Source organism: Vombatus ursinus, unplaced genomic scaffold (genome assembly GCF_900497805.2).
Source record: "Vombatus ursinus unplaced genomic scaffold, bare-nosed wombat genome assembly UNPS02014807.1, whole genome shotgun sequence".
In the NCBI taxonomy this organism is placed as follows: Eukaryota; Metazoa; Chordata; class Mammalia; order Diprotodontia; family Vombatidae; genus Vombatus; species Vombatus ursinus.
In genome coordinates this window covers 18,598,342-18,611,156 of record NW_020954585.1, presented here as the reverse complement: position 1 = coordinate 18,611,156, position 12,815 = coordinate 18,598,342, and the positions used below count along the sequence as shown (strand labels likewise).

The window sequence follows — 12,815 nt, the reverse complement described above, 5'->3', positions numbered from 1 at the left end:
CCTCTGAAACTCATCGCTGGAAAATCTCATTACGACGCAAGATCAAACTGCCTGTGGTCTACAACTAGAGGGAAGGGTCATAGACTCCAGAGCCACTATTTAAGGAGGGGGCTCAGAACAGTTTTTCTTCCCATTTCCCAACAACTACATTGCTTCTGGACTTCTTTGGAACCTTCCATATATCCCAGAGAGAGGTACTCCTACCTCTTGTGTGTCATCTTCCCTAATTAGATTATAAACTCTAATGGCAGGGACTGTGTTTTTATTGACTAATTTTAGCTTCACTGATTTTGTTTTAAAAAAAACCTTTTAATTTTGTGTAATCAAAACTGTCTATTTCTTCTTCTGTTATCTTATCCATCCCCTGTTTGGTTAGGAACTGTTCCCCTATCCACAGATCTGAAAGGTAATTTCTTCCTTGACTTTCTGATTTATTTCTGATGTCATCCTTTGGATGACTTTTATCCATTTGGAGTTTTACCTTGTTATACACTGGGGAAGGTTAGTCTATACGTAATTTCTGCCAGACTGCTTTGCAGTTTTCCCAGCAGTTTTTGTCAAATAGTAAGTTCTTACACCAGTAGCTGGGATATTTGGGTTTAACAAATACTAGTCTACTAGTTTCATCTGCTTCTGTGTGTTGTGTATCTAATTTGTTCCACTGATCAGCCTATTTTTAACTGGTACCAAATGTATTGATAATTACTGCTTTGTACTATCATTTGGTGTCTGGTATTACTGTTGGGTTCCTTTCATTTTCCATTTTTTTCCCCTTATTTCCTTCAAGATTTCTGACATTTTGTTCCTCTAGATCAATTTCATTATTGGTTTGTTTTTTTTTCCCCTAGTTCTGTAAAGTAATCCTTTGATAATGTGGTACAGCACTAGATAAGTAAAAAACTAAAACTAAAACTAAAACTTCAGATAGCATTGTCATTTTTATTATGTTGGTTCAGCCTACCTTTGAGCAATTTATCTTTCTTCAATTATTTAAGTCTGTGTTTTCATAAACATTATTTTGTAGTTGTATTCATATAGTTCCCACTTGTATCTGGGCAGGTATACTCTTAAGTATTTTATACATTTCATAGTTATTTTAAATGGATTTTCTATTTCTCTCTCTTCCTGTTGGGTTTCATTAGTATTATACAGAAATGCTAATGCTTTATGAAGATAAGTTTTAAATCCTTTAGTTTTGCTGAAGTTACTGTGTCAATTTTTAGCTCACCTTCCAAGAGTTCTTTAAATTAATCATCACATTAACTGCAAAAAGTGCTAAATTTGTGTCCTTTTTGCCTGTACATCTAGATTTCCTTTTCTTGTCTTATTGCTAAAGCTAGCATTTCTAGCACTGCATCAAACAGTAGTGAAGATAGTAGACATCCTTGCGTTTACTCCTGATTTGTAAAGGCCCCTACTTTATTCCCATTACATGTGATGCTGGCTCTTGGCTTTAGATAGGTATTATTACATTAAAGAAAGGTACATTTGCTCCTATTTTTTTAAGTGGTTTTTTTTTTAACAGGAATAGGTGTTGTATTTTGTCAAAAGACTTTTCTATATCTATTGATATAATTGTGAATTTTATTAATAGGTCTATTATGTCAATAATTTTTTAACCTTACATTCCTGGTAAAAATTCAAACTGATCATAGTGTGTAATCTTTGTGATATATTGCTATAATCTCTTTGCTAATATTTTATTTAAAGTTTTGTGTGAGCTCCTTGAAAGCAGGGACTGTCTTTTGCCTCTTTTTGTATCCTAGCACTTAGCACAGTGCCTGACACACAGTAGGTGATTAACAAATATTTATGGATTGATTGGATATGCATTAGGGTCTTCTTTCTTTATTTTGAATCTCCCTGGTTTAGGTATCAAGACTATATTTGAATCATAGAAGGAATATGGTAGGACCCCCTTCTTTTCCTAATTTTTTTAAGCACTATTCTTTTAACTTTTAATTGCCAAGTCTGATATTTTTTCATTCCTTATCCTTCTCAACTTATTTGTTGCATTTGACACAAATGACAGCTGTGTCATATTGGACACTCTCTCCTCTCTGGTTTTTTGTTACGTTAATTTTTCATAATTCTTCTCCTACCTGCCTGATCATTCATTATTCTCTGCTGCTGGCTAATCATACACCTCATGTCCCTTAACTAAGAGAATTCTCTAGGGTTTTGTCTTAGGCACTCTTCTTTTCTCTGTATAATCTTTCTCTTGGTAGCTTTATCACCTCTCATATACTTAACTATCACCTCTACGTAAATGATTCAACACTGTGTGTGCATGGTTATCTCTACTTCTCTATCCAGCCTCAAGACTCTTTCTTGAGCTTCAATAATGGGATATCCCAGAAACATGTACAAAACTGAACTCATTCCCTTTCCCCTTAATCTTGGTATTATCCTGGACTCTTCACTCCACCTTACTCCACATATCAATTGCCAAATCTTACTGCTGTTTTCACAATTATCTCTTACATTTAACAATTTGACATCCCTCCCCTCTAACAGAAAAAAAATTTTTTTTAGTTCATAAACTGTAAATTCTTCCCTTTGGCTTTTAAAGTCCTACCAAGTTGGCCCAAACCTGTATTTCCAGCCTCATTAGACCTCTGTGTCATAACTGGATTGGCCTTTTCTCTGTTCCCCATGCCTCTCATTCCATCTCCATGCCTCTGTTCTGACTGTCTAGTGGGCCTAGACTGCTCCATGGAGCCCTGCTCTTCCTTTGGGACATAGTTCAAGCACCACCTTCTACATGAAGCCCTTCCTGATCTCTTTAACTCTTTAACACTTGGGGTATCCTCCCTCCCAAACTACCTTGTCTTAACTACCTTGTGTAGATTTTTATTTATTCTCTTTGTATTACATGCACATACACACACACCTTAACTTGTTCCCCCACCCCTGTAGAGTCTAGGCTACATGGGAGAAAGGACAGCTTTTAGACTTGTATACTTGTATCCACAGTGCCTGGCACACAGTAGGTGCTTCATAAATACTGGCTGACTGATTGATTTTCTAGACTCATAACTCTTTATGAACCTTAACTCCTTTTACTAGTATCATAAACATGGAGGAAACACTGACATATAAAAAGTGATGGCAATAGTGATAAGATTATTACAACAATACACTTTTTGTTCTGTAACACTGTAGTTCTTGAAGGAGGTCTCTTGCCAATTTTCCTGGCCTGAGGGTTTCAATGCCAAGACGACTCCATCTGTATGTTGTATGAGCTATGAGATTCAAAAACTCATTGGCTATTTCATCAGTTTGAGTTGTCTGAAACAGAAGCAAAACAGAGAGCCAATTTAAAATTTCCCTGGACAAATTAGCTATCTTTTACCTAGTTAAGGCATTCATTTCTAGCTCTGAAAAACAGCAATCTACTTTATTAACCCACAGCAAAAGATTCCGTTCCTTTATTTTGTTTTTAAAATGAGGAAACTCAGTTCTCCCAGAAATATTACAAAGTTAGCAAAGTCATCTCCTAATAATCACCCTCTTCCATAGCAAGCTTTAACTGTGAAACATTTTGGGCTCACAAAAGGCTACACACAAATTAGGAATGTTCTAAGAGAAAAACGTTTGATGGAATTTCTGTTGTAAGCACTTGGAATATTTGCAATGGTAAAGCCAGATGAATGTGTGGTTGCCTTGCTTTAAAGTTCAAACATAAGCAAGAAGGGGAAAAATATTGAAAGTAGAAGGGAAAATTCTGTCTATTTCCAAGCAGCCTTAAATATGATATTTTTAGGCTAATGACTCACCTGTGGTCATGTCTTACGACATGTCCAAGATTTCTAACACGCTAACCATCTGGGAAACAAGAAACACAGAAATGTTTATTCTATGTAATAGAGCCCAGAGGACTAACTAGTTCTGTTTGTGCCTGAAAGCATTTTCCTATGTCAATTAGTGGGGGAAAAACACACATACATATACACACACACATACACACACAAAACAAAGAAAGAAAATAAAAACTCAGCTGTGGGGGAGATTAGTGGGAGTACATGATTTCCAGACACAGGAATATAATAGGGAGTTCTGGGTTTGAAAAAGACTGATTTCTATATGCGATATTTTGTACAATTAGATTCTCAATCACAGAAACCTGGGACAGCATCCTCCCCATCATGACTCTGGGTCTCACGGCTGCCTCTTCCTTTGGCCCTTCAACTTCAGGGGCAGCAGCACAAGGGTGTGGATGGTGGGAAGCAAGAGAGCAGCTGCTGCTATTACCACGTCTACCTGGCAAAGTCTGGTGCCTCTTCGCATGAGGAGAATAGGGAGTTAAAGTTGGGGTGTGTGAATTGACATGTCCTCAGTGGTATACAGAGAGCATAGTACAGTGAAAATAACACTGGACCGGAGTCTGAGGACTTGGGTTCAATCCCATCTCTGCCACTGACTCTCTATGGGATCTTAGGCAGGTCACTTAGCTTCTCTCCGATTCAGTCTCCTCTGCACAATAAGAGGCTGGCCTCTGTGACCTCCGGGGGCCCTACCAGCTCTGAGATCTTTTTAGCTCTGCAGTGATGATCCTTGAGAATGTGTAGTGAGCACAGTGCCATAAGAAAAGGCTTCAATGATGAATATTAACGATGAAAACTGTCTAACTAAGTAACATTGTCACATGAGTATGTATGCAGAAGACAAGAGTTAGGAGATTCAGGATTCAGTAGGAATTTTTCATTTGTTGCAACCATTTGATATGGGAAATCTGCTTTCTGCTGACCTCTAGTTTCACATTTCCAGTTAACTTATTAGACATCCTGAACTGGATATTACATAGACATCTTAATCTCAACATGTCTAAAACAGACCTCTGTTTTCCCCCCCAAACCCTCTCTTCTTCCTCACTTTCCTTTTACTGTTAAGGGTACTGCCATACTCCCATTTGCCAACACTTCTAACCTAGGTGTCACTCTTGACTCTTCACTCTTTCATTCTTGCCCCCTACCCATATTCAATTACCAAGGCCTGCCACTTCTGCATTTGGAACCTCTCACACCCAGGTCCTCTGACAATGTCACTACCAGACGTCATCACCTTCCACCTAGACTACTGGCAAAGTCTGCTATTCGGTCTCTCTGCCACAAGGCCCTCCCCCACCCCAGTTCATCATCCTCTCAATAAATTCCAGTGACTCCCTATGACTTCCAGGATCAAATATAAAATGCTCCATTTGGCATTCAAAGCCTTTTATAACCTGGCCCCTTCCTACCTTCCCAGACTTTTTAAACCTTACTCCTTCATCATACTCTGTAATCCAGTGACACTGGCCTCCCAGCCGTTCCTCAAACAAGACACTCTATCTCCCGACTTCAGGCATTTTCACTGGCTGTGCCTACATGCCTGGAGTGCTCTCTCTCCTTATCTCCACTACTGGCTTCCTTCAAATCCCAGCTAAAATTATCCCTTCTCCGGGAAGCCCTTCCTGGTCATCTGTAATTCTAGTGCTTTCCCTGTGCTGATTATTTCCTATTTATCCTGCACATAGCTTCTTGGTCCATAGTTATTGCCATTCACCCCCGCATTATACAGTGAGCTCCTTGAGAGCAAGAACCACCTTTGGCTTTTCCTTGCATCCCCAGAACTTAGCAGAAGACAGAAACAATAGAAGAGAAAGAAAGAAGCAAAATGGATTCATAAACAAAAGGACCAACCAAAAGACTTTTTAGCCAAAGGAGAAGGATGTGGCAAAAGCAGCTAGAGAGCCAAGAGGTAAAAAGAAGGTGCAAGAGGAGAGAGAATGAAAAGTCAGAGACATTGAAAGTATGGGTGGGAATAAAGACAGGGCAATGAGGGACAAAGTTAACACGAACTAAAAAAGACTAAGGCAAGAATAAAATGATCCTGGATTGCTTGAACTTGTGAAGCAGCATGAAAGAGGCTGAGACAGCTGGCAGGGTGTACAGAAGAGAGGAAGAATGGAGGCAAGCTGTTTAGGGTTTACCAAATTCTAAAATGTGACCAGGGTTGTGTAGAGTATACAAAGGAGCCATGAAGAGGACATTATTCACCTGCAAGATCAGAATATCCCGCAGAGAGATAACTGATCCCTACTCTACGGGAAGACTCAGATGGTTGACTTTTCAGGGATCTAATTTAGGAAGGAACTGAATGCTCTTAGGATGAAATAGATACAAAATCAGGCTCTGGCTGTTCCACAAGGAGGCATTTGATCTCCTGCTTGCCACTCCTACCACACATATCATGTCCCTCATGTCCAGTGATGGGTGTTCAGCACTTCCCTTCCACATCCCCCAAGACTGCATGTTCAATTTAACCCAGAAGCTAGAGCCGGAATGGATAGGAGGAGACATCAGTCTGGTCAGAATGGCCCTAGATTTCCATTTAAATCAAAATAAAAAAGCTCTAACAAGAAGCTCTGGCTTCTTCAATCTTAGAATGCCCTAGCTCTGGCTGACACAAACATTAATAATACACCCAGCCTCTCTGTGGAGCAACCCAGCTAGTAACCACCTGCTACTTAGAATGGGTAGCACACAGAAAAGAAGATCTGATGATCTTACAAGATGTCACTAGAAAACCTGGTCATGGGGACTTAAGAAATGTTTACCTAGAAATTCCTTTGTCAATTATATTGAGTTGCGTTACTCAGGCTGCCTCTGATATGTCAGTTCAGCCACTGTTGCAAAGCCTAATTTCAAATGCTGGTAACGATAAAGTCAGTTTTCAGAACATCTGTATGGATGGTATCCAGAAGGCCTGCTCTACTGTGAGGAGCAACAAGATGCCCAGATGGCACCCAGCTGTTTAGGACGCATATTTAGTTTCAGAAGCCAAGGCATGAAGAGAAATGCTGACTTTTTATCATTTAATGAACTTCTCTATTATCTTCAGTGAATATATTCTTTCCAACTGACCCGATTTATTAAATTTAATGAGAATACACTGGGATTTTCCACTGAGTTACTGCTTTCCTTCAGTCTCAGGGTTAGCTTAGCAGCATTAATTTATAGTTAGAACTGAATTCTTTTCTATGGGAATGAGCTGCTTGTTGCAAGTAGCAAATTTCAGAACATAATTGAAGTGTAGGGCTCTTCTTTTACAACAACTTCTGACAAGAACTTCTATACAAGGCTGAATTTTGCTGTGGAAGCTTCAATAAAGTGGATCCTCTACTCCCACCCCCCAGTCATTAACATATAAATGTAATGGAAATAACAAAGCAGCGGTCTATGTATTTTTCTTATGTGCTCTTTTTCTGTCCCTCTCTCCCATTCTGTGTCACCACAGCAGGACATGATCAATGGAATACTGCCCAATCCAAGGCCTAATAAAACTCCCATGTTATCCTGGACCCCTAGGAGAACTGAGGTCAGATTGTGGGCCTGTTCTCCCATTCCCATGGGTGGCAGGGATTAGGAGTACAGTAGAGGATGTGTGTTTCCCTGGAGGAATGAAAGGGGCAAAGAGAGAGAGGAGGAAATGCCTTGTGCTGATATTTTCTACATAAGCAACAAGGCCCGCAGGCGAGTTCTTGCAAGGCTAGTTTTGCTTCTAACAGATGCCGACAGGCGTGGAAATGGAAGTCAGAGGAGCAAACGATAAAAATGCTGACAAAGCCTTCTAATATGCTTCATTGTTGACTTACCAAAAAAAAAATTATCTGAATGGATTTTGTTTATAAGAAAAGAGAAAAAGAAAAAATGAAAAGAAAAGCAGCATTCACTTGTCAGTAAATGTCTGTGTTCCTAAGAAGCAACATGGGTCACTAAAAGAAAGGCCTCCCCTTGCCAACCCCCAAGGTTCTGTGATACTCAATTTTAATGGTATTTTATATAATTTATAATACTGGAGATGAAGGAAGATAGAAAATGTAATATCTAGCTTTGAAGAAGGCTAGAAAGATAAACTGTCTACTAATTAACTAGGGATTATACATATGAGCTTGGCTGGGGTGGGGGGCGGGAAGAGAGGCAGGTAGGGAGATCGTAGTAACTAAGATTCCCTACCTGGAATGTTGCAAAAGCTGTAGGGGAACCACTGAACTATAGCGGATGTGCTAAATTATCTATGAGCTCACTCTCAGCAGTTAATAAATTTGGCCCAGAAAGGTAAGAGGTAACAAAGACCAATCAGATCCAGTGTTCCTGCTGCCCAATGAGCTAAGGCCATGGCAATATGAAGTCACATAACTGGGAGGAGTACAGAGAAGCCACCTTTCTGGCACAAGATAAATGCCTTCCTCCCTCACAATTCCCTCAAGCTGTGGTATGTTCTTTCAGCTTTTACCTTTGACCACATATTGCTTTTCTTGTTTTATTGAACAGATTTTCCTTTACCTTTTCTTTAAGGTACAGCTTAGATATTCCTGTTCACACTTGGAGGTTTCATATGGTAAATTTTAAAATCACTTATAAGTACTTTATAGTTTAGCCAATTTAAAACCAATGAACTAAAAAAAATGGGGGAACTGCAGTCTATTAGATGTTACATAACAAAAGGACCCTATTTAAATGTATTCTTAAGTCTAAACTTATGATGTTTTTCTCATTGTATCTTCACACCTTGTATATAAATTCTTGTTAAATTGAAATCATCACACCAAAGTGTTAGAAAGGCTGTGGTGCAGGTCTTTGTATGTCTAAAATAAAAATGTCTAAAAAAATCTCGATTTCTCCTACTTTCAAAAAGAATTATATTTAAACAAAAATGAAATACTCCCTGTCCTCAAGGAGGTTATATTCATTTTATGTGTATGAGAGGAATCATACACATGCATAAATAAATGAATGAACAAACAAATGAATAATTAAATAAATGAAATACAGGCACGGGGAATAAGAGGGGATAGTCAAGAAGATCAGAAGAGGCCTCATGTAATAGGTAGGACTTGAGTTGGTAAGATGAGGAGGCATGCCTTAATGGGGGCTAAGGATTCCAGGAGGCATAGGTAAGGAGGCAGATGACAGAAGGTCATGTAAAAGGAACAGAATGTAGGCCAGTTTGCTTGGAACACAGTATACATCAGATGTAGTAATGTACAATCAGCCTGGAAAAATATGCAGAGCCCTGGAGGGTAAAAAGATAGGCTGAAGCCAGACTGTTCATGATCAGGAGTTTTTCAGTCATATCCAACTCTTTGTGACACCACATGGGGTTTTCTTGGCAGAGATACAGGAGTGATTTGCCATTTCTTTCTCCAGCTCATTTTACAGATGAAGAAACTGAGGCAAACAGGGTTAAGTGACTTGCCCAGGGTCACACTGCTAGGAAGTGTCTGAGGCCAGATTTGAACTAAAGAAGATGAATCTGGTTCTCCAGCCACTGTGCAACCCAGCTGCCTCCAAAAAGTCAGATTGTAGAGAGCTTTAAATGCCCAACAGAGGAGTTTATATTTTATCCTAGAGGCAATAGGGAGCCAGTGACATTTTAGGAACATGGTCACACCAGTGCTTTGCAAATGTATCTGACATCTATATAGAGCATGGATTGGAAAGAGAGAATGGATGCAGGGAAGTCAATCTGCAAACTCCTGCAACGCTCAAATTGAAATGTGACGACAGCCTAAATTAGGGGGGGTGGTTGTGTGAATGGAGAGAAGATTGAGGAGTGAGACGGTGAATAGTTAGGAGCAAGGATGGGTTTAGGGAGAAACATAAATGAGTTCTATTTTTGACAGACTGAGATGAGATGCATATGGGACACACAGTTGGAGATATCTAGCAGGAATTTGGGAAATGTGGTACTAGAGCTCAAGGAGAGAGAAGGGCTAGATACATGGATTGGCTACACTGAATGATAGCTGATTTAGTCCATCTCTGAAATAGCTTTAGATGACAACTGGAAGCAGAGACATACCAGCTAATCAAGTTAGTCAACAACACTGTGACTTATCTATTGTAAAAAGAATATTATTCTTGGCATTTTACAATTTCTCTTGTTTTTCCAAGAGTTTCATAATGTTTTAGAACCCTCACTGGAGCATCACCTCCTGTTACCACTATCCTTCCTCCCTTGGTATCTCTAATTTTCCTTTTCCCAGTCTATCTTTCCTCAAAACAAAGTCTATTCCCCCTTAGCTAATGGCTGCTCCACTGGGCTCCCATCTTCTTCCACTGCTGCCAGAAGCATGTTCAGCACTTTCTTCTGAGAGAGTGAAAACCTTATATGAGTATGAATAGAGTCCATAGACCATAGTCCAATAAACCTTACACTGACAGCAGGCTCAAGCAACTGTTATGACTCAGAGATAGCTAGTGAGATATTTGGGAGCTGCCTAGCTTTTTATATATTTTCAAGCTCTAACCTAAAAGAGTTTTCCTGCCTTCAATTATTCTGGAAGTGAATGAGGCATACCACAAACACAAAGAAATTCAAAGTGCTCCAGAAACCAAATTTTAGTAGAAGCTGGGCCCTCCTAAAGATGATGTACAGCAGAGAAAGAGAGAAGGAGAAAAAGAGCTTTTGCTCTTGGGTTTTATGCAAGACCTTTCTATGTGCACCCCTAGGCCTGGAACTCTTAAGGGAGATGCCAAAGTTGAGACATAAGGGTAGACAAGAATAGGGTTTTAGTTTCAGAGTGGATTCTTCTGATACTGCCAAGAACCCTAGAAAAATAACTTCCTAAAAGTTTATTCCTAATGCTAGGAAGAAAGATCTATGTAGCTCTTTGTAGTCACCGTTTAATTATATGGCATTGTGATCTCTGCTTTACTTTGGCCTAGTCTTTAAGTTGTAGTCCAGGATTCACATACTATTTCTTTGTGATAATAAAGGGCTAGACCAATACAGTGAAGGGCAAGATGAACACTTTGTGACTAAATGTCCTCTTAGAAGCCCTCTTTCTTCAAGAAAGCTACTTGGACAGCATAGTGTTCTTCAGTTTGGTGCCATTCTTGACAGGCAATGGACTGTGGCCCTTCTGTTTGGTGTCTGGGGTCCTTTCCAACTCTAAATCCATGGAGCTGTTCCCTGGATTGGCAACCAAGAACTAGAAGGCAAAAACAAAACAAAAAAAAAAGATAGATACTTACAATGAATTCTTGGGCAATCTTATGTCCTTCAGGAGACAAGAGCAGGAAATTTAGAAGGAGGTGCCTGGTTAATCGTTGAATATAAGGATGTCTTGTATCTGCCTCACTGCTCTCACCAGCCACAGCCTGCAGATCTTTCACTGAGAGGGGAGTTCTACTGAAAAGTTTCATGATGGACCCATGCGCTTCTCTTGCGTCTACCTGATGAGAGCAATTACAAAGACTAACAGGTTAGAGAATGCAGAGACAAGCAAGCCTGAACCCTGTTTCTAGGATTTGTTCAGTACTAGGCAACCAAAGTTGTTTGAGGAACCCCTCATTATAAAATCAAAAGAACTAAAATATGAGGACGACAGGAAGAAGCAATGCGTGTCTGAGTTTACACACTGCTTCCCCCTCATGAGCCTAAATTGGCAGAATGGAAATTTCTTGACTTCTTTGCTTTTGCACGCTAAGCAGTCAGGGCATCATGCCAAGATTTAACCTTTTTTTTTTTTTTTTGTAATGAAAGGAAACGAAGAAAGTCTTAGCAGAATGCAGTGAGATTTTTTACATTGTGGGAAAAAGAACAGAGGACTCACTTGAGGATCACAGCTACAAATCAATTAAAGCCCCATGCAATCTGACCTCCTTCTCTGATCAAACACTCTGATAATAGTGCAGGTTATTCTTTTTTTGTGTTTTGCCAGCTTGTTGTGCCAGCACAAGTTTTAGTTTGTGCTTCGGAATGGTTAATACATGTGTTTTGAAAGTTAAATACATACACATTTTACAGGACAAAAAGGGCTTCAAGAGTCAGCACAATAATGGGAAACTTGCAAGATTGTAAGCAGTGATTGCAAGAGAGAAAGAAATACAAATTTCATGCTGGGATTTATGCTTGCAACAAAAAAAGCAGATCAAGTTGTGAATGGAAAACAAGACACAAATTTAGAGACATGATTCTGAAATGCCAAAGGGATCCTGGGAGAACTATCTTCAACCAGTGCTCTAAAGAATACTTCATCCTGGGCTGAGAATTCCCATGACTAATTTTATGTAGTTCGAAAGAGTCAATTTTTGTTGTTGTTGTTGTTGTTGTTGTTGGAAAGACAGACCTCCCTTGATGAGGACTGTCACAAACGAGGGGTGTTGTCTGAAGCCATTCTGACACCATACAAGACCGTGGGAAACTATGAAATGCTCTTTTGTTGGCCCAGGACTGACCCCAAGAGAAGCAGAGTATGTACTTTGATTATTACCTCTTCTCACTTGCCATGCTCTCATTATCTTCTCTCTGTCATAATCTCCCTACTGTAAATCTTCTCAGTTTTGCATTCAGAGGCTTCTGGGCTATCTATGTGTCTGCAACAATTTTAGATTTTAAAACATTTCTTTGTTTTCTTATCCCACTTTGTTCCTAACTCCTGTTGCAATTTCATTTTTTCCCCAGGATGGATGTCCCTTTCTTCTTCCTCACTACCAGGCCTGACAAGTTACCAAGATACTGTTCCCCACAACCCCGTGCCCGACAATGTACTGCACTGCTAGAAATTGCTACCATAGACTTTCAAACAAATTTTTCTAGAGAAGGAAATGAATCACTTAAAGGTGAAAATACATGGAGGGTCTTGATTCTTTTTAGATTCAGAATTACCAATGGGGACTACTGTTTTAATGAAATGAGATCAGCGGAGGGAGAAAGGGGGAACCTTTCCACTAGGAAAGCTGGTGCAGAAGGGTAAAAATGACTTGGCAAGAAGGGATGGTGGTGGGAGTAAGGGGAGAGCATGTCACAAAACGTGCTCAGAGTGC

At 39.7% G+C, this 12,815-nt stretch overlaps 1 protein-coding gene across 1 annotated transcript in view; it reads right to left on the bottom strand.

The window, feature by feature from the left end:
- Window positions 1-1,744: 1,744 nt before the first annotated feature.
- Window positions 1,745-12,815, bottom strand: part of FANCC (FA complementation group C) — a 207,460-nt gene continuing 196,389 nt past the window's right edge. The window contains exons 14-15 of the mRNA XM_027875129.1: window positions 11,022-11,222; window positions 1,745-3,291 (exon numbers count right to left, since the gene is read on the bottom strand). Of these exons, the coding sequence (XP_027730930.1) occupies window positions 3,130-3,291; window positions 11,022-11,222 (363 nt within the window). The 3' untranslated portion in view covers window positions 1,745-3,129. The remainder of the gene's footprint in view (window positions 3,292-11,021; window positions 11,223-12,815) is intronic.